At 47.9% G+C, this 18784-nt stretch overlaps 1 protein-coding gene across 1 annotated transcript in view; it reads right to left on the bottom strand.

Moving 5' to 3' along the window:
- gyg2 (glycogenin 2) overlaps nt 1–18784 on the bottom strand; it is a 79524-nt gene that overhangs the window by 37594 nt on the left and 23146 nt on the right. Inside the window, exons 7-9 of the mRNA XM_078402923.1 lie at nt 18411–18518; nt 12919–13008; nt 7505–7585 (exon numbers count right to left, since the gene is read on the bottom strand). Coding sequence (XP_078259049.1) covers nt 7505–7585; nt 12919–13008; nt 18411–18518 — 279 coding nt within the window. The remainder of the gene's footprint in view (nt 1–7504; nt 7586–12918; nt 13009–18410; nt 18519–18784) is intronic.

The raw sequence follows: 18784 nt of genomic DNA on the forward strand, positions 1-18784 counted from the left end.
GGAAACATGTTCCCAATGTTGGGGGAGTCCAGAACAAGGGGCCACAGTTTAAGAATAAGGGGTAGGCCATTTAGAACGGAGATGAGGAAAAACCTTTTCAGTCAGAGAGTTGTGAATCTGTGGAATTCTCTGCCTCAGAAGGCAGTGGAGGCCAATTCTCTGAATGCATTCAAGAGAGAGCTAGATAGAGCTCTTAAGGATAGCGGAGTCAGGGGGTATGGGGAGAAGGCAGGAACGGGGTACTGATTGAGAATGATCAGCCATGATCACATTGAATGGCGGTGCTGGCTCGAAGGGCCGAATGGCCTCCTCCTGCACCTATTGTCTATTGTTCTCCCCGGCACCAGCGTGGGGTTTCCTCCGGGCGCGCCGGTTTCCGCCCGCATCCCAAAAGACGCGCAGATGTGAAGGTTACCTGGCTTCTAAAATTGCCCCCAGCATGTCGGAGAGTGGATGCGAAAGTGGGATAACACAGAACTAGCCGGAACGGGCGACCAATGGTTGGCGTAGGCTCGATGGGCCGAAGGGCCCATTTCTACGGCGATATCTTATAATTCAGTTTTTTTTTTTAAAAGGAGGGGATGTTCGAAACGGGCACACAAAAAAATCCCCAAAGAAAACATAATATGGATTTCTCTGCACACCTGGCTAAGATTCAAATTATATTGTTGATCATTGGAGAATGTTTCCAGATTCGAAAAGGCATGAGACAAAAAAAACATTATCGTGTTACGAGGAAAGAGCAAAGTAATGGGACTAAATGGGTTGATCTTTGAAAGAGACAGAACAAACTAACAGTGAAAGGCCTGGGTAGAGTGGATGTGGAGAGGATGTTTCCACTAGTGGGAGAGTCTGGGACCAGAGGTCACAGCCTCAGAATTAAAGGACGTTCCTTCAGGAAAGAGATGAGGAGGAATTTCTTTCGTCAGAGGGTGGTGAATCTGCGGAATTCATTGCCACAGAAGGCTGTGGGGGCCAAGACAATGGACCTTTTTTTTTTTACGGCAGAGATAGATAGATTCTTGGTTGGTCCGGGTGTCAGGGGTTATGGGGAGAAGGCAGGAGAATGGGGTTGAGAAGGAAAGAGAGATCAGCCAAGATTGAATGGCAGAGCATTCAGATCCCATTCATCTCAATGGTCTGAAGAAGGGTCAGTACTGTCTACCCTGTAGAGGAGTCTCCTCTCCCCTGACTCTGTGTGAAGAAGGGTCTCGACCCAAGACGTCACCCATTCCTACTCTCCAGAGATGCTGTCTGTCCCGCCGAGGGTAACATTTTACCCCGGCATTTTGTCCCCCTCTGTTTCTCTTCTATTAGATTCTATTATATTCATACACTATAGTTCAGGGGTCACCTGCAGAAGCCTCAGCCTCTCCTGCACGGTCAAGCAGCCTGGAGAATCAGCCACAGGTTTGGCCACCGAAAATGGTTGGGCATTAAGAGGCGGCTGAAACACTTAAATCGAACAGCATGCAAGTCATCAATAACATGGCAATTGCAACCTCAACCTAACAATAGACAATAGACAATAGGTGCAAGAGTAGGCCATTCGGCCCTTCGAGCCAGCACCGCCATTCAATGTGATCATGGCTGATCATTCTCAATCAGTACCCCGTTCCTGCTTTCTCCCCATACCCCCGGACTCCGCTATCCTTAAGAGCTCTATCTAGCTCTCTCTCTTGAATGTATTCAGAGAATTGGCCTCCACTGCCCTCTGAGGCAGAGAATTCCACAGATTCACAACTCTCTGACTAAAAAAGTTTTTCCTCATCTCTGTTCTAAATGGCCTGCCCCTCATTCTCAAACTGTGGCCCCTGGTTCTGGACTCCCCCAACATTGGGAACATGTTTCCTGCCTCTAACGTGTCCAACCCCTTAATAATCTTATACGTTTCGATAAGATCCCCTCTCATCCTTCTAAATTCCAATGTATACAAACCTAGTCGCTCTAGTCTTTCAACATATGACAGTCCCGCCATTCCGGGAATTAACCTAGTAAACCTACGCTGCACGCCCTCAATAGCAAGAATAACCTTCAAAGAGCAACAGTTCACGACCCTAATTCCCACGGTTCAACTGCATGTCACCTCTAACCAATTTAAATGTAAATGAAGCAATATCATGAAGACAAATCAAGGACACGCCATACAGAGGCCACTTCATTTCACCAGGTTCCCACTCCCCTCCATTATACATTAACTGCGTATAAAAGACTGCAAAGCCGGCTAATCACCTCAGGATGTGGAGCCTCCAAACCAGGATCTGCTGGGCATCCCTTCCAATAGACAATAGGTGCAGGAGTAGGCCATTCGGCCCTTCGAGCCTGTACGCACCGCCATTCAATATGATCATGGCTGATCATCCAACTCAGTATCCTGTACCTGCCTTCTCTCCATACCCCCTGATCCCTTTAGCCACAAGGGCCACATCTAACTCCCTCTTAATTATAGCCAATGTTCTGGCCTCAACTACCTTCTGTTGCAGAGAATTCCACAGATTCACCACTCTCTGTGTGAAAAAAAACGTTCTCATCTCGGTCCTAAAAGACTTCCCCCTTATCCTTAAACTGTGACCCCTTGTTCTGGACTTCCCCAACATCGGGAACAATCTTCCTGCATCTAGCCTGTCCAACCCCTTAAGAATTTTGTAAGTTTCTATAAGATCCCCCCTCAATCTTCTAAATTCCAGCGAGTACAAGCCGAGTCTATCCAGTCTTTCTTCATATGAAAGTCCTGCCATCCCAGGAATCAATCTGGTGAACCTTCTCTGTACTCCCTCTATGGCAAGAATGTCTTTCCTCAGATTAGGAGACCAAAACTGTACGCAATACTCCAGGTGTGGTCTCACCAATGCCCTGTACAACTGCAGCAGAACCTCCCTGCTCCTATACTCAAATCCCCTCGCTATGAATGCCAACATACCATTCGCTTTCTTCACTGCCTGCTGCACCTGCATGCCTACTTTCTGATCATTCTCAATCAGTATCCTGTAAGGGATTGTTGGCAAGTAACTAAACACCATCACGATTGGTGCAAGAAGGAACTGCAGGTGCTGGTTTAAACTGAAGATGCAGACGCAGGGAGCTGGAGTAATTCAGCGGGTCAGGCAGCATCTCTGGAGAAGAGGACTTAGTGACGTTCCGGGCCGGGACCCTTCTTCAGACCGAGAGCCAGGGGAAAGGGAGACTCTCGGTCCGAAGAAGGGTCTCGACACGAAACGCCACCTGTTCCTTTCCTCCAGAGATGCTGCCTGACCCGTTGTGTTGCTCCAGCTTTTTGTGTGTCCACCTCCACCAGAATGAATATGGATTGGACGAAAGGCAAGATCTACCAGGCTAACGTGTACTGTAAGAAATTAACTGCAGATGCTGGTACAAATCGAAGGTATTTATTCACAAAATGCTGGAGTAACTCAGCAGGTCAGGCAGCATCTCAGGAGAGAAGGAATGGGTGACATTTCGGGTCGAGACCCTTCTTCAGAGAGAGAAGTCCACTATCGGCCACCAACTGGTTTCTTGCCACAATGTAAAAAAGGCTGGTTCGAGTGGATGTAGAGAGAATGTTTCTACTAGAGGGAGAGTCAGGGGTGCTACCTGACCTGCTGAGTTACTCCAGCACTTTGTGTCTACCTGCAGTATAAAGTAGCATCTGCAGTTCCTTCCCACACGTACCAAATAGTGAAAGGCCTGGGTAGAGTGGATGTGGAGAGGATGTTTCCACCAGCGGGAGAGTCTAGAACCAGAGGCCACAGCCTCAGAAGAAAAGGACGTACCTTTAGGAAGGTGATGAGGAGGAATTTCTTTAGTCAGAGGGTGGTGAATCTGAGGAATGGAGGCATTGTAAAAGAACCCATTGGGCCTTATTGGTCATCTCAGGAGTCCGAACAACAGTCAATCCTGGCATATTTAATCCAAACGCTCCCAAATTTACACCTAGGCACCATCAGTGACTGGGTGTCTGAAGTAGCTTTAGACGTACAGGCAAGTCTCATGCCAGTAAAGTGCCCGGTCCAAGGACCAAGCCAAGCCCAAAATGGCTGCGGCGTTTCGCTCCACCTCTTTCAATGGAGTAGCTCCGAAAACAGAGTCCGCAGGAAGGAACTGCAGATGCTGGTTTACACCGAAGATAGACTCAAAACGCTGGAGCAACTCAGCGGGTCAGGCTGCTTCCCTGGAGAAAAGGGAATAGGTGACGTTTCGGGTCGAGACCCTTCTTCAGAGTGGAGAGTCTCGAAAGAAGGGTCTCGACCCCAGAACGTCGCCTATTCCTTTCCTCCAGAGACGTTGCCTAGTCCGTTGTGTTGCCCCGGCATTTTGTGTCCATCTCAGCTCGAAAACAAACGGCGCAGAATGTGAAGCACACCCTATAAATTCGGGGAAGAGAATATTTCCAGAGGGGGAGAGGAACAGACAATTTCAAACGGTACTTTTAGAAACAGTTATCAAAGAGGATTTGATGCCAAGCCACACATGGAGATTAAAAAATAGTACTGTGTGAAGAATCTACCTTAAAAGCTATACTTAAAGTACAAAGGGTATAGTGAGCCAGTGGGGCAATTTTAGGATTAACAATGAGGCAGCTGAAGGTCATGCCACCCACGTGGGTTTATTGAAACGGACGCAGCGGAAAGGGCAGATCAGGAGAACGAAGGAGATTTGCAGCGTTGAAGATTGTAAAGAGGAAGAGATGGGCCCGTGCAGTCGCGCAGCGGTAGAGTTGCTACCTTGCAGCGCCAGAGACCCGGGTTCAATCCTGGCTCTGGGCGCCGTCTGTGCGGAGTTTGCACGTTCTCCCAGAGACCGCGTGGGTTTTCTCTGGGCTCTCCGGTTTCCTCCCAAACTCCAGAGACCTTGCAGGTTTAATTGGCTTCTGTAAATTGCCCCGAGTGGTGTCTGTAGGATAAAACTAGTGTGCGGGTGATTGCGGGTCAGCACCAATTCGGTGGGCCGAAGGGCCCGTTTCCACGCCGCATCGCCAAAACTAAAAACGGGGGGGCAATGAACAGATCAGAGTAGACACACAATGCTGGAGTAACTCAGCGGGTCAGGCAACATCTCGGGAGAGAAGGAATGGGCGATGTTTCGGGTCGAGACCCTTCTTCAGACTGATGTCAGGGGAGGGGGCGGAACAAAGGTAGAACGTAGTCAGAGACAGGAAGACTGGCGGGAGAGCTGGGAAGGGGGAGGGGATAGAGAGGGAAAGCAGGGACGATCTGAAGTTAGAGAAGTCAATGTTCATACCGCTGGGGTGTAAACTACCCAGGCGAAATATGAGGTGCTGTTCCCTCACTTTGCGCTGGGCCTCACTCTGACAGTGGAGGAGGCCCAGGACAGAAAGGTCTTGGGCCTCCTCCAGATTTCCTGAACAGATCAGAGTGCCAGATCCCAGCGGGCCCTAGTGAGAACGCACCTGGAGTACTGTGTGCAGTTTTGGTCTCCAAATTTGAGGAAGGATATTCTTGCTGTTGTGGGCGTGCAGCGTAGGTTTACTAGGTTAATTCCCGGAATGGCGGGACTGTCATATGTTGAAAGACTGGAGCGACTAGGCTTGTATACACTGGAATTTAGAAGGATGAGAGGGGATCTTATCGAAACATATAAGATTATTGAGGGGTTGGACACGTTAGAGGCAGGAAACATGTTCCCAATGTTGGGGGAGTCCAGAACAAGGGGCCACAGTTTAAGAATAAGGGGTAGGCCATTTAGAACTGAGATGAGGAAAAACGTTTTCAGTCAGAGAGTTGTGAATCTGTGGATTTCTCTGCCTCAGAAGGCAGTGGAGGCCAGTTCTCTGAAAGCATTCAAGAGAGAGCTAGATAGAGCTCTTAAGGATAGCGGAGTCAGGGGCTATGGGGAGAAGGCAGGAACGGGGTACTGATTGAGAATGATCAGCCATGATCACATTGAATGGCGGTGCTGGCTCGAAGGGCCGAATGGCCTCCTCCTGCACCTATTGTCTATTGTCTAGGCAGCAGGCAGCCTCCTGACGCAGTGTAGTGATAAGCAAGGCACAGAACCCATCTCTTTATGGTATGAGACTATTTCCTAAATGAGGAGAGAATTCAGAAATCAGGGGTGTGCAGAGGGACTTGGGAGTGCTGGTGCAGGTCTCCCAGAAAGTCAACTTGCAAGTTGAATCGGTAGTAAGGAAGGCAAATGCAGTGCTAGCATTTATTTTGAGAGGACTATTAAAAACATGGATGTAATGCTGAAGATTTATAAGGCACTGGTCAAACCGCATTTGGTGCGTTCTGAGCAATTTTGGGGCACCGCATCTGAGCGGGGATGAGCTGAGCTCTGGAGAGGGTCCAGAGGAGGTTTACAAGAATGATCCCAGGAATGAGTAGGTTAACCCATGATGAGCATTTGATGGCACTGGGACTGGAGTTTAGAAGAATGACCCGGGGGGGGGGGGGAGAGAGACCCCATTGAAACTTACCGAAGACTGAAAGGCCGAGATAGAGTGGATGTGGCGAGGATGTCTCCACTAGCGGGAGAGTCTGGGACCAGAGGCCACAGCCTCAGAATAAAAGACGTACCTTTGGAAAGGAGATGGAGGAGGAATTTCTTTAGTCTTCGGGTGGTGAATCTGTGGAATTCATTGGCACAGAAGACATTGGAGGCCGCCAATATGAATGTTTTTAAGGCAGAGAATGATAGATTCCTGATTAGTACGAGCATCAGGGGTTATGGAGAGAAGGCAGAAGAATGGGTTTGAGAAAGAAAGATAGACCAGGCATGAATGAATGGCGGAGTAGACTTGATGGGCCGAATGGCCTAATTCCGATTCTAAAACTTACTAGAATGATTCCCGAAGATTGAGGTAACAAAATGTAACCCCCTCCCCCATTTAAAAGGGAAGGAGAGAGATAATGGGTGGGGGGGGGGGGGGGGGGAAAGAGAGGAGGGGGGCTATTGGGCAGTTAGCCTGACATCAATAGCAGGGTAACGGTAGAATCTATTATTATAACAAAGAGAAATTTAGATTATATTACAATATTATATTTATATTACAAAGGGCAGGGGATGCATGGAACAAGCTGCCAGAGGAGGTAGTTGAGGCACGGTCTATCCCAACATTTAAGAAACACTTAGACAGGTACGTGGATAGGACAAATTTGGAGGGATATGGACCAAGCGCTGGCAAGGTGGGACGAGTGTAGCTGGGACATGTTGGCCGGTGTGGGCAAGATGGGCCGAAGGGCCCGTTTCCACGCTGTATCACTGTATGACTCTATAACTTATGAGCTATGCTGTTCCTTGCTCTGTTGGCAGAATAACATTTTTGCACCAGAAAGCCAAAGCCGTCTTTTGTAAAGAGATCGTGCCCCCTTAGCATTTACACCTAGAAAAGACACAGTATAATTTGGCAACGCTAACATTCCTGAAAGTTAAATTGCAAACTCGACTTTCATTTCTTTTTTTTTTTTTTTTTTTTTTTAAACGTGGATGGGAAGTTGAGAGGTTTGATTTACGAGGCTAGCTGCTGTTTCTTATTCACATGTACCATCTTCCAGTGTGACTTTCTGGGACTTTTTAATATTGGAAAGAGCGGATGCCATATTCTAGTTGGTGGGACAAAGATTTTCTGTTGAAAATAAGCAAAAGATTCCATAAATATCAATTCTCCGTGCGAGATTCTCTCTAAATATTGCTCGTACGTAATGAAATGCTATGCGTCTACATGAAATGCTATTTTGTTCTTAACATATTAACAATAAGACCCAATTTAAGATCATCACTTATGCGGCTTTGCTCCTAAATTTTCTATGCAATCCAAACGCAACATTAGCGGCAGATAGATTTAGGCTGGAACTGCAGATGCTGGTTTACACCAGAGACAGAAGCAAAAAAAGCTGGAGTAAATCAACAGGTCAGTCGGCATCTATGGAGGAAAAGATCTGAAGAAGGGACTCGACCCGAAAAGGTCATCTACGCCTTTTCGCCAGAGATGCTGCCTGTCCCGCTGAGTTTTCGTGTCACAGAGCCACAATCAGGCCCTTCGGCCCAACTTGCCCACACCGGCCAACATGTCCCAGTTACAGTAGTCCCACCTGCCTGCATTTGGCCCATATATCCCTCTAAGCCTGTCCTGTCCAATGACCTCCACGTTACTCCAGCTTTTTGTGTCCACCTTTGGAAGCAGACATGACAGTCTTACTTTTGGCCTGGAGTCTTGATTTACGCACAGTTAGTTTTACCGAGTCTTATGCTAGCAAGGAAGCCATTTGCTGTCTACCCTTACCCAGGGCTAGTGCTGAGAAGCAACCAGCCAACAATCTGCTGGAGGAGTTTCATAGGTCGAGTGGCATCTATGGAGGAGAAAGGAATCGTCCCAGTTACAAAATCCTGTGTTAGAACTGAGGGGGGGGGGGGGGGGGGGAGAGAATATCCATTATAAAGAAAGGATGTAGGGAAAAAAAAAAACTGCAGATGCTGGTTTAAATCGACTATAGACACAAAATGCTGGAGCAACGCAGCAGGTCAACCTGCTGAGTTACTCTAGCATTTTGTGTCTACATAAAGAAAGTAAGGTTCTTTTAGGAAGGAGACGAGGAGAAATTTCTTTAGTCAGAGGACGGTGAATCTGTGGAATTCTTTGCCACGGAAGGCCAAGTCAGTGGATATTTTTAAGGCAGAGATAGATAGATTCTTGATTAGTACAGGTGTCAGGGGTTATGGGGAGAAGGCAGGAGAATGGGGTTAGGAGGGAGAGATAGATCAGCCATGATTGAATGGCGGAGTAGACTTAGTGGGCCGGATTGCCTCATTCTGCTCTTGTTCCTTCGGACCTAATCAGGTGATTAATTACTATGGATGTCAGGCGTTATGGGGGTTGTGGTGGGGGGAGGCAGGAGAATGGGGTTAGGAGGGAGGGAGGGAGAGATAGATCGGCCACTATTGAACAGCAGAGTAGACTTGATGGGTTGAATGGGCTAATTCTGCTTCTAAAGGTGGGCAATGAAACAGGGTCCAAGCGCGATTAATGGACAAAACATGGGTGAAGCATAAAGGGGGCTAAGTAATGGAAGTGGAGCAGTGGAGTTGGGGGATAGGGACAGATATATATTTTTTTTAAAGAGGAAAATTGGATGGAGGCGACTGTTGCAATGGGCCTTTCTGGCCAGCTGCAGTTGAGACCGTAAAATAGACAATAGGTGCAGGAGTAGGCCATTCGGCCCTTCGAGCCAGCACCACCATTCACCGTGATCATGGCTGATCATGCACAATCAGTACCCCGTTCCTGCCCTCTCCCCATACCCCCTTGACTCCACGATCATTAAGAGCTCTATCTAGCTCTCTCTTGAAAGCATCCAGAGAATTGGCCTCCACTGCCTGCTGAGGCAGAGAGTTCCAAGGCTTCACAACTCTGGGTGAAAAAGTTTATCCTCATCTCAGTCCTAAATGGCCTACCCCTTATTCTTAAACTGTGACCCCTGGTTAACGTAGGAAATAGGTGCAGGACGAGGCCATTCGGCTCTTCGAACCAGCACCACCATTCATTGTGATCATGGCAGATCATCCACAATCAGTTAATAATAATAATAATAATAATAATTCATTTATTTTATATAGCGCCTTATCAGGTGCTCAAAGCGCTTTACAAAAACAATTAACATAAAAACAAACAGACAAACTATTCTGACGGAAAAGCGGCGAATAAATAACGCCAGCGTCCTCTCACGTCAGGGTCCGGCAGTAGACAACAAAAAGCACAGGACACACAGATACAATTTTTACACAAACAGCCATCACAGTGATTGCTCTAGGCATACCCTCACTGTGATGGAAGGCAAAGTCTTATCTCCTCCTCATTCTTCTCCCGTGGTGCCACGAGGTGATCGAGGCTCCCAACTTTTTGAAGCCCCCACCGGGCGATGGAAAGTCCCAGGGCCGAGCCGAGCAGGCCGATGAAAGTCCTGAGCCCCCACCGGGCGATGGAAAGTGCTGCGGCTGAGCCACGCAGGGTGATGAAGGGCCTGCGAGCGGGTCGATCGTACCTCGCGCTTCGGGGCGGTCAAAGCTGCTACGGCTGGAGCTCCCAAAAACCGGTCGCCAGCCAGGGACCTGCGAGCTCCCGATGTTGCGGTCTGCAGGGCCCCTCGGCCGAAGCCTCCGAGATGGTAAGTCCAGGCCCTGCGACCGGAGTCTTCAAGGTCGATCCCAGCTGGAGGCCGCCGACTCCACGATGTTAGTCCGTAGCGCGAACGGAGATACGACACGGTAAAGGTCGCATCTCCGTTGAGGAAGAGATTAGAAAAAAAGGTTTCCCCCAACCCCCCCACCATCCCCCCACATACACAGAGATAAAAATAGAACAAAACGTACATTAAACGATGACAATAGACAAAAAACAAAAAAAAGACAGAGAGACTGCCGGTGAGCTGCAGCTGCAGAACACAGCCACGCCCCTTTTTTGGGACCCTTCTTTGAGCTGTTGAGTCTGAAAAAGGGGCCCTGACACGAAATGTCATCTGTCCATTTCCCCCACAGATGTTGCCTGACCCGCTGAATCCTTCCAGCATTTTTTTCAACCCACCCCCAATCTATTTTTTTTTTCTTCCGTAGCTCTACGTGCGTTTGGGGTGGGCCATTTAGAACTGAGATGAGGAAAAACTTTTTCAGTCAGAGAGTTGTGAATCTGTGGAATTCTCTGCCTCAGAAGGCAGTGGAGTCCAATTCTCTGAATGCATTCAAGAGGGAGCTAGATAGAGTTCTTAAGGATAGCGGAGTCAGGGGGTATGGGGAGAAGGCAGGAAGGGGGTACTGATTGAGAATGATCAGCCATGATCACATTGAATGGCGGTGCTGGCTCGAAGGGCCGAATGGCCTCCTCCTGCACCTATTGTCTATTGTTTGTCCCACCGGCTTTGTGCTTTTCAACAGCAATATGGGCTTCGGGAATTTCTTCCCAAATAAATTACCGCGTGCGGTCCTGAAAATTGAATCATACGCACAAATCGTGCACGCCGTCGAAAAATAGCGTGCATGGGATCGGCACTTGAAGGTAGGCCTTTCCTCTGTGATAGTTGTACCATGTAAACAAAAATGTCCGACTTAAATGTGGCTAATAATAGAAACATCCACATTAAATGCAAGGCTTAAAAGCAACCTGCACAGAAGGAACACATTTGTTTTAACCACTTAAATTCCTAAGGCACCAAGGTGGAGAAACATCCTGGTCCACAATTATATCGGTGTGCTTCAACGTCTCGCAATCGGCCTTTGTTTATTTATTTATTTATTCGCGGGTGCCATTGGCATTTAATGCCCACCGCTTGTTTCACAAAGAACCCAGGGGTAAACTTGCTCTCTGTAACGTGCGTGAAGGAACTGCAGATGCTGGTTTACACCGAAGAGAGAGACACAAAACGCTGGAGTGACTCAGTGGGACAGGCAGCATCTCTGGTGGAAAGGTACAGCGGTAGAAAACCTTCTTCAGTCTGAACCCAGAACGTCACCTATGCCCTTTCTCCGGAGATGCTGCCTGACCCGCTGAGCATTACTCCAGCGTTTTGTGTCCATCCTCTGGTCTTTTGTGATGATGATGAGATAGGGCAAGAGGCAAACCGACTCCATGAAACCAGTCTGAAACCATCTACAAAGCAGGCACAAGACAAAGAGGGGTTTCTGTGAGTGATTTTATGGACATTGCCACAGGTGCATTGAAGGAGTTTGCATTGCCACGATCCGGCAGGAATTATCACTGATACCACAGCGGGTCAGGCAGCATCTCAGGAGAGAAGGAATGGGTGACGTTTCGGGTCGAGACCCTTCTTCAGACTGATGTCAGGGGAGGGGGCGGGACAAAGATAGGATGTAGTTGGGGACAGGAAGACAGTGGGAGAACTGGGAAGGGGAAAGAGAAACTATCTGAAGCTGGAGAAATCAATGTTCATACCGCTGGGGTGTAAACTGCCCAAGCGAAATATGAGATGCTGTTCCTCCAATTTGTGCTGGGCGGTTTACACACCAGCGCAAATTGGAGGAACAGCACCTCGTATTTCACTTGGGCAGTTTACACCCCAGCGGTATGAACATTGACTTCTCTAACTTCAAATAGTTCCTCTGTCTCTCTCTTTCCTCTCCCCCTTCCCAGTTCTCCCACTGTCTTCCTGTCTCCTACTACATCCTATCTTTGTCCCGCCCCCTCCCCTGACATCTGTCTGAAGAAGGGTCTCGACCCGAAACGTCACCCATCCCTTCTCTCCCGAGATGCTGCCTGACCCGTTGAGTTACTCCAGCATTTTGTGTCTACCTTCAATTTGAACCAGCATCTGCAGTTATTTACCTACACATCACTGACACCACGTTCAGTGTTTATTTTAAACTCACCGATTTAACACCTATTTAAACTACCACGCTAGGATGAAAACTCACCTTCAACCTTTAACCAAAACTGCTGGTTACTCAACCAGTGACATAACTAACACAGCAGACACAAAATGCTGGAGCAACTCAGCGGGACAGGCAGCATCTCTGGAGAGAAGGAATGGGCGACGTTTTGGGTCGAGACTCTTCTTCAGATAGCCTTTGTATTTTCCACCTATTTGCCTTCACCACCTCCCCCCCCCCCTAAAACGAACTGAGCTTCGATTGGTTAGCGATGTTAGAGCACTAGAATTAGCATGTCTTTTTGCACTATTAATGTATGTATGTACATATAGACTTGAAGAAGGGTCTCGACCTGAAACGTCACCCATTCCTTCTCTCCAGAGATGCTGCCTGACCCGCTGAGTTACACCAGCATTTTGTGTCTACCTTCGATCTAAACCAGCATCGGCAATTCTCTCTTACACAACCAACACAGGACATTACCTGCACTTTAAAAAAAAAATCAGAATGTTGATCTAATTAAACCATCGATGTAGTATTGTTAATCATTATCTATTCAACAGTTGTAGAGTAAAGGTGAAATACCGGTTCAATCAGTTGAAATGAATCTGGTGGCTGAACAACTATTTTAGGAATATGATGGAAATCCTCAGTTGAGATGACACCATAAATTGGCTGTTGAAAATTAAAGAAAATAAATATCAGCCCAGTCCACATCACGGTTATTTTCCAAGCCTTCCCAAATTACCTTACTTATGGAGTGATACAGCGTGGAAACAGGCCCTTCGGCCCAACTTGCCCACGCCGGTCAACTTGCCCACACCAGTCCCACCTGCCCGTGATTGGCCCATACCCCTCCAAACTTGCCCTATCCATGCACCTGTCTAAGCATTGGGATAGTGCCTGCCTCAACTACCTCCTCTGGCAGCTCGTTCCACACACCCACCACCCTCTGTGTGAGAAAAAAAATTACCCCTCAGATCCCTATCAAATCTTTTCCCCTTCACCTGAAGCCTATGTCCTCGATTCCCCCTCCACTGCGCAAGAGACGAGAGGTGCATTTACCTGGTCTATTCCTCTCATGGAATCTTACAATCAGATCCAAACAGAACGGTCCCTTCGGCCCAACGTGCCTCTGCCCATTCTAAGCTAGTCCCATTCGCTCGCATTTGGTCCACTTTCCTTTCAACCTTTCCTTTCCATAGGTTCATAAGTTCGAAGAGCAGAATTTGACCATTCGACCCATCACATCAACTCCGCCATTCAATCATGACTGATCTATCTTACCCTCTCAACCCTGTGTCATGAGGGCATGAGGGCATGAGGTCATGAGGTCATGAGGGCATGAGGGCATGAGGGCATGAGGGCAAGGAGTAGACTTACATCATTCGGCCCATCAAGTCTACTCCGCCATTCAATCATGGCTGATCTATCTCTCCCTCCTAGCCCCATTCTCCTGCCTTCTCCCCACAACCTCTGACACCTGTACTAATCAAGAATCGATCTATCTCTGCTTTGAAAACCATGCAGGTGCCCAGGTGTCTTTGCTACCCCTTCTGGCAGCTCGTTCCATATACCCTCCACCCTCTCTGATGGACAAAAGGTGCCGCTCCGATTCCTATTACATCCTGCCCCTCTCACCTTAAACACATGCCCTCTGGTTCTTGATTCCCCGAATCTCAGTAACAAGACTTAAAACATTTGGAAAAAATCACTTCCAGTGGCAACGGTGCTTTGCTCCAGTAAATGCAGAAACAAACTCCCAGCTAACGGGGTACTGATTTTACATAATCAGCCATGATCACATTGAATATGCATTCAAAAGGGAGTTAGATAGAGCTCTTAGGGCTAGCGGAATCAAGGGATTTGGGGAGAAGGCAGGAACGAGGTCCTGATTGAGGATGATCAGCCATGATCACATTGAATGGCTCGAAGGGCCAAATGGCCTACTCCTGCACCTATTTTCTATGTCCATGTTTCTAATATTTTGCCATATATACACACACGTTTCTTTGCCCCTTATCACACAAAGTAGTAAATAATAGCATGTGGAATAACAAACCCTTATCTAGACTTAATCAGTCTTTACCTTGCACTAAATGTTATTCACGTTATTTCCTTTATCATGTGTCTGTCCACTGTGGACGGCTCGATTGTCATCATGCATTGTCTTTCCGCTGACTGGTTAGCACGCAACAAAAGCTTTTCACTCTACCTCGGTGCACGTGACCAAAGAAGGCTAAATCGGAAAGCTGCCCCGGGAAAATGAGAGGTGTTTGGCACTCAGAGTTCCACTAAAGCCTTCGAACAAAGATATTTGAGGAGCCATGAGGGACTGAAAGCTGGGATTATTCTGGCTTGCTCCTTCAACCGATATAGAAACATAGAAAATAGGTGCAATAGTAGGCCATTCGGCCCTGTACTGCCATTCAATATGATCATGGCTGATCATCCAGCTCAGTAACCTGTACCTGCCTTCTCTCCATACCCCCTGATCCCTTTAGCCACAAGGGCCACATCTAACTCCCTCTTAAATATAGCCAATGAACTGGCCTCAACTACCTTCTGTGGCAGAGAATTCCACAGACTCACCACTCTCTGTGTGAAGAAATGTTTTCTCATCTCGGTCCTAAAAGACTTCCCCCTTATCCTTAAGCTGTGACCCCTGGTTCTGGACTTCCCCAACATCGGGAACAATCTTCCCGCATCTAGCCTCTCCAACCCCTTAAGAATTTTATATGTTTCAATAAGATCCCCCCTCAGTCTTCTAAATTCAATATGGAAAGGATGGGTTTAAACATTTTTTTTAAAAACTCACACACAAAAGGCCAAGGTATTTGAAGGCTAATTCGCCGCATCTGGCTATCCAAGGTTTGGATACGTGGACATAAACACACACACACACACACACACACACACACACACACACACACACACACACAGAGTAGAGAATAACGGGTCCCATTCAGAATGGCAGGCAGTGACTAGTGGGGCACCACAAGGCTCGGTGCTGGGACCCCAGTTATTTACAATATACATTAATGATTTAGATGAAGGAATTAAAAGTAACACGAGCAAATTTGCAGATGACACAAAGCTAGGTGGCAGTGTGAGCTGTGATGAGGATGCTACGAGGCTGCAGGGTGACTTGGGTAAGTTGGGTGAGTGGGCGGATGCATGGCAGATACAGTTTAATGTGGATAAATGTGAGGTTATCAACTTTGGTGGCGAGAACAGGAAGGCAGATTATTATCTGAATGGTGTCAGGTTAGGAAATGGGGAAGTACAACAAGACCTGGGTGTCCTTGTACATCAGTCACTGAAAGTAAGCATGCATGTACAGCAAGCAGTGAAGAAAACTAATGGCATGATGGCCTTCATTACGAGAGGATTTGAATAGAGGAGCAAAGAGACCCTTCTGCAGTTGTACAGGGCCCTGGTGAGACCACACCTGGAGTATTGTGCGCAGTTTTGGTCTCCTAATTTGAAGAAGGACATTCTTGCTATTGAGGGAGTGCAGCACAGGTTCACGAGGTTAATTCCTGGGATGGCGGGACTGTGATGTGATGAAAGAATGGGTCGACTGGGCTTGCATTCACTGGAATTTAGAAGGATGAGAGGGGATCTTATAAGAAACATATTAAATTATTAAGGGATTGGACACGCTAGACATAGGAAACATGTTGCCGATGTTGGGGGAGTCCAGAACCAGGGGCCACAGTTTAAAGAATAAGGGGTAGGCCATTTAGAACTGAGATGAGGAAAAACTTTATCACACAGAGTTGTGAATTTGTGGAATTCTCTGCCTCAGAAGGCAGTGGAGGCCGATTCACTGGATGCATTCAAAAGAGAGTTAGATAGAGCTCTTAGGGATAGCGGAATCAAGGGACACGGGGAGAAGGCAGGAACTGGGTACTGATTGTGGATGATCAGCCATGAATGGCGGTGCTGGCTATGTTTGTCTATGTTTATATTTATATATATATAATATATATACACACAACTTTTTCACTTCACCTACAATCTCACATCAAAGACATGTCCAAAAAATTCCATTTGCAAAAACATATTTCCTTATATCTTTAATATGATGTGATACAAGGAAAAGTATTGGCAAAAACATTCTCAACATCCTGATTCTCATGTTCAAGCTCATTTGCTTGGCAGCAACCAAACCAGGTTTCGCATAGAATCTAAGCCGAGCCCTAACTACGACAAGGACAACAGATGGGCCTCAATCTAAAACGTCACCCATTCCTTCTCTCCAGAGATGCTGCCTGTCCTACTGAGTGTGGTTTGGTCCATTTTTTAAAATTTAGTTTAGTTTACAGACACTGCACGGTAACAGGCCCTTCGGCCCACAGAGTCCAAACCGACCAGCGACCCCCACAAATTAACACTACCCTACACACACTTGGGGGCACATCTATATACACCAAGCCAATTACCCTACAGACCTGTGCGTCTTTGGAGTGTGGGATGACACCGAAGATCTCAGAGAAAACCCAGGCAGATGCCAAGTTACTTCAGCACTTTGTGCCGATAACTGTAGTAAACGCAGTCCATAAGGTGGCACCACCCATAGCAGCAATGAAGTCAGGTGAGCACATGTAATATTCAGTCGAGAGATACAGGGCGGAAACAGGCCCTTCGGCCCACCGAGCGCACGCCGACCAGCGATCCCCACACATCGACACTGTCCTACACACACAATTTTACATTCATGCATTTACGCCAAGCCCGTACGTCGTTGGAGCGTGGGATGAAACCGAAGATCTGGGAGAAAACCCACGTAGGTCACGGGTGGGACGTACAAACTCCGTACAGACAAGCGCCCGTAGTCAGGATCGAACCCGGGTCTCCGGCGCTGTACGACAGCAACTCTACCGCTGCGCCACCGTGCCGACTCACTGTTAATGAGACGCCAAATTTTTCCGTTGCGCCTCAACGAAGACTACATTTTGGCACAATTAGAACTTGCACTCACCAAAAGGCAAGGTTTACTTTATTAGGATCCCTACCTACACCACCTCCACCACCCCCCCCCCACCCCACCCCACCCCCCCCCCCCCCCCCCCCCGTCACCCCCCCACTGCCCTAACCCAGGGTACCCAAAGGGTTTCCCAAACAACTGAGGGAGACAACACAGGCCCTGCAATAGAAGAGTGCAAAGTTTAAACGATCATGAGCTCCAAGAGCAGAATTAGGCCATTCGGCCCATCAAGTCTACTCCGCCATTCAATGAATTCCACAGATTCACCGCCCTCTGGCGAACTAAATTCCTTAAACTGGAATTTGGAAGGATGAGAGGGGATCTTATTGAAACATATAAGATTATTAAGGGGTTGGACACGCTAGAGGCAGGAAACATGTTCTCAATGTTGGGGGAGACCAGAACCAGGGGCCACAGTTTAAGAATAAGTGATGGGCCATTTAGAACGGAGATGAGGAAAAACTTTTTCAGTCAGAGTGTTGTAAATCTGTGGAATTCTCTGCCTCAGAAGGCAGTGGAGGCCAATTCTCTGAATGCATTCAAGAGAGAGCTGGATAGAGCTCTTAAGGATAGCGGAGTCAGGGGGTGTGGGGAGAAGGCAGAAATGGGGTACTGATTGAGAATGATCAGCCATGATCACATTGAATGGTGGTGCTGGCTCGAAGGGCCGAATGGCCTACTCCTGCACCTATTGTCGAAAGGCACGTCCTTTTATTCCGAGGCTGTGCCCTCTGGTCCTAGACTCCCCCACCTGTGAAAACGAGTGCAGGCCAAAGATTAACTGTTCCATGCTTAAGAGTTCAATTTTCACGGATCAGGGCGGTGAATCTGTGGAATTCATTGCCACAGAAGGCTGTGGGGGTCCAAGTCAGTGGGTATATTCAAGGCAGAGATGGATAGATTCTTGATTAGTATGGGTGTCGGGGGTTATGGGGAGAAGGCAGGAGAACGGGGTTGGGTGGCGGGGGGGGAAAGAGATAGATCAGCCGTGATTGAATAGCGGAGTAGACTAGATGGGCCGAGTGGCCTTAATTCCGCTCCCACCACTGATGACCGCATGGTACTTTATTGTCACAACTTTTACCTCGGCAGTAAAAGGCCTCGTGGGTTCGATTGACTGTGACATCCTCTTGACCGCGCCGATATCGACTCCCCGTCTCAAGCTGGCTCGGCAACGCTCCGCTTCAAGCAGCTGGAAGTAGAAAATGACACAACGCTTAGACGAGCAGGGATATAAAACGATATAAAACAACGCGACAAGACGCTTGCGGCGAATTGAACCATTCGAGAGCTTGGGAAGGAACTGCAGATGTTGGCCGGACACAAACAGCTGGAGTAAGTCAGCCGGTCGGGCAGCAACGACAGGGGAAACTCCTTGGGTTTTTTTCCCGCTGACTGGATTAGCACGCAACGACTGCTTTTCACTGTACCTCGGTACAGGCGACAAGCTATAAACTA

Source organism: Rhinoraja longicauda, chromosome 7 (assembly GCF_053455715.1).
Source record: "Rhinoraja longicauda isolate Sanriku21f chromosome 7, sRhiLon1.1, whole genome shotgun sequence".
In the NCBI taxonomy this organism is placed as follows: domain Eukaryota; kingdom Metazoa; phylum Chordata; class Chondrichthyes; order Rajiformes; family Arhynchobatidae; genus Rhinoraja; species Rhinoraja longicauda.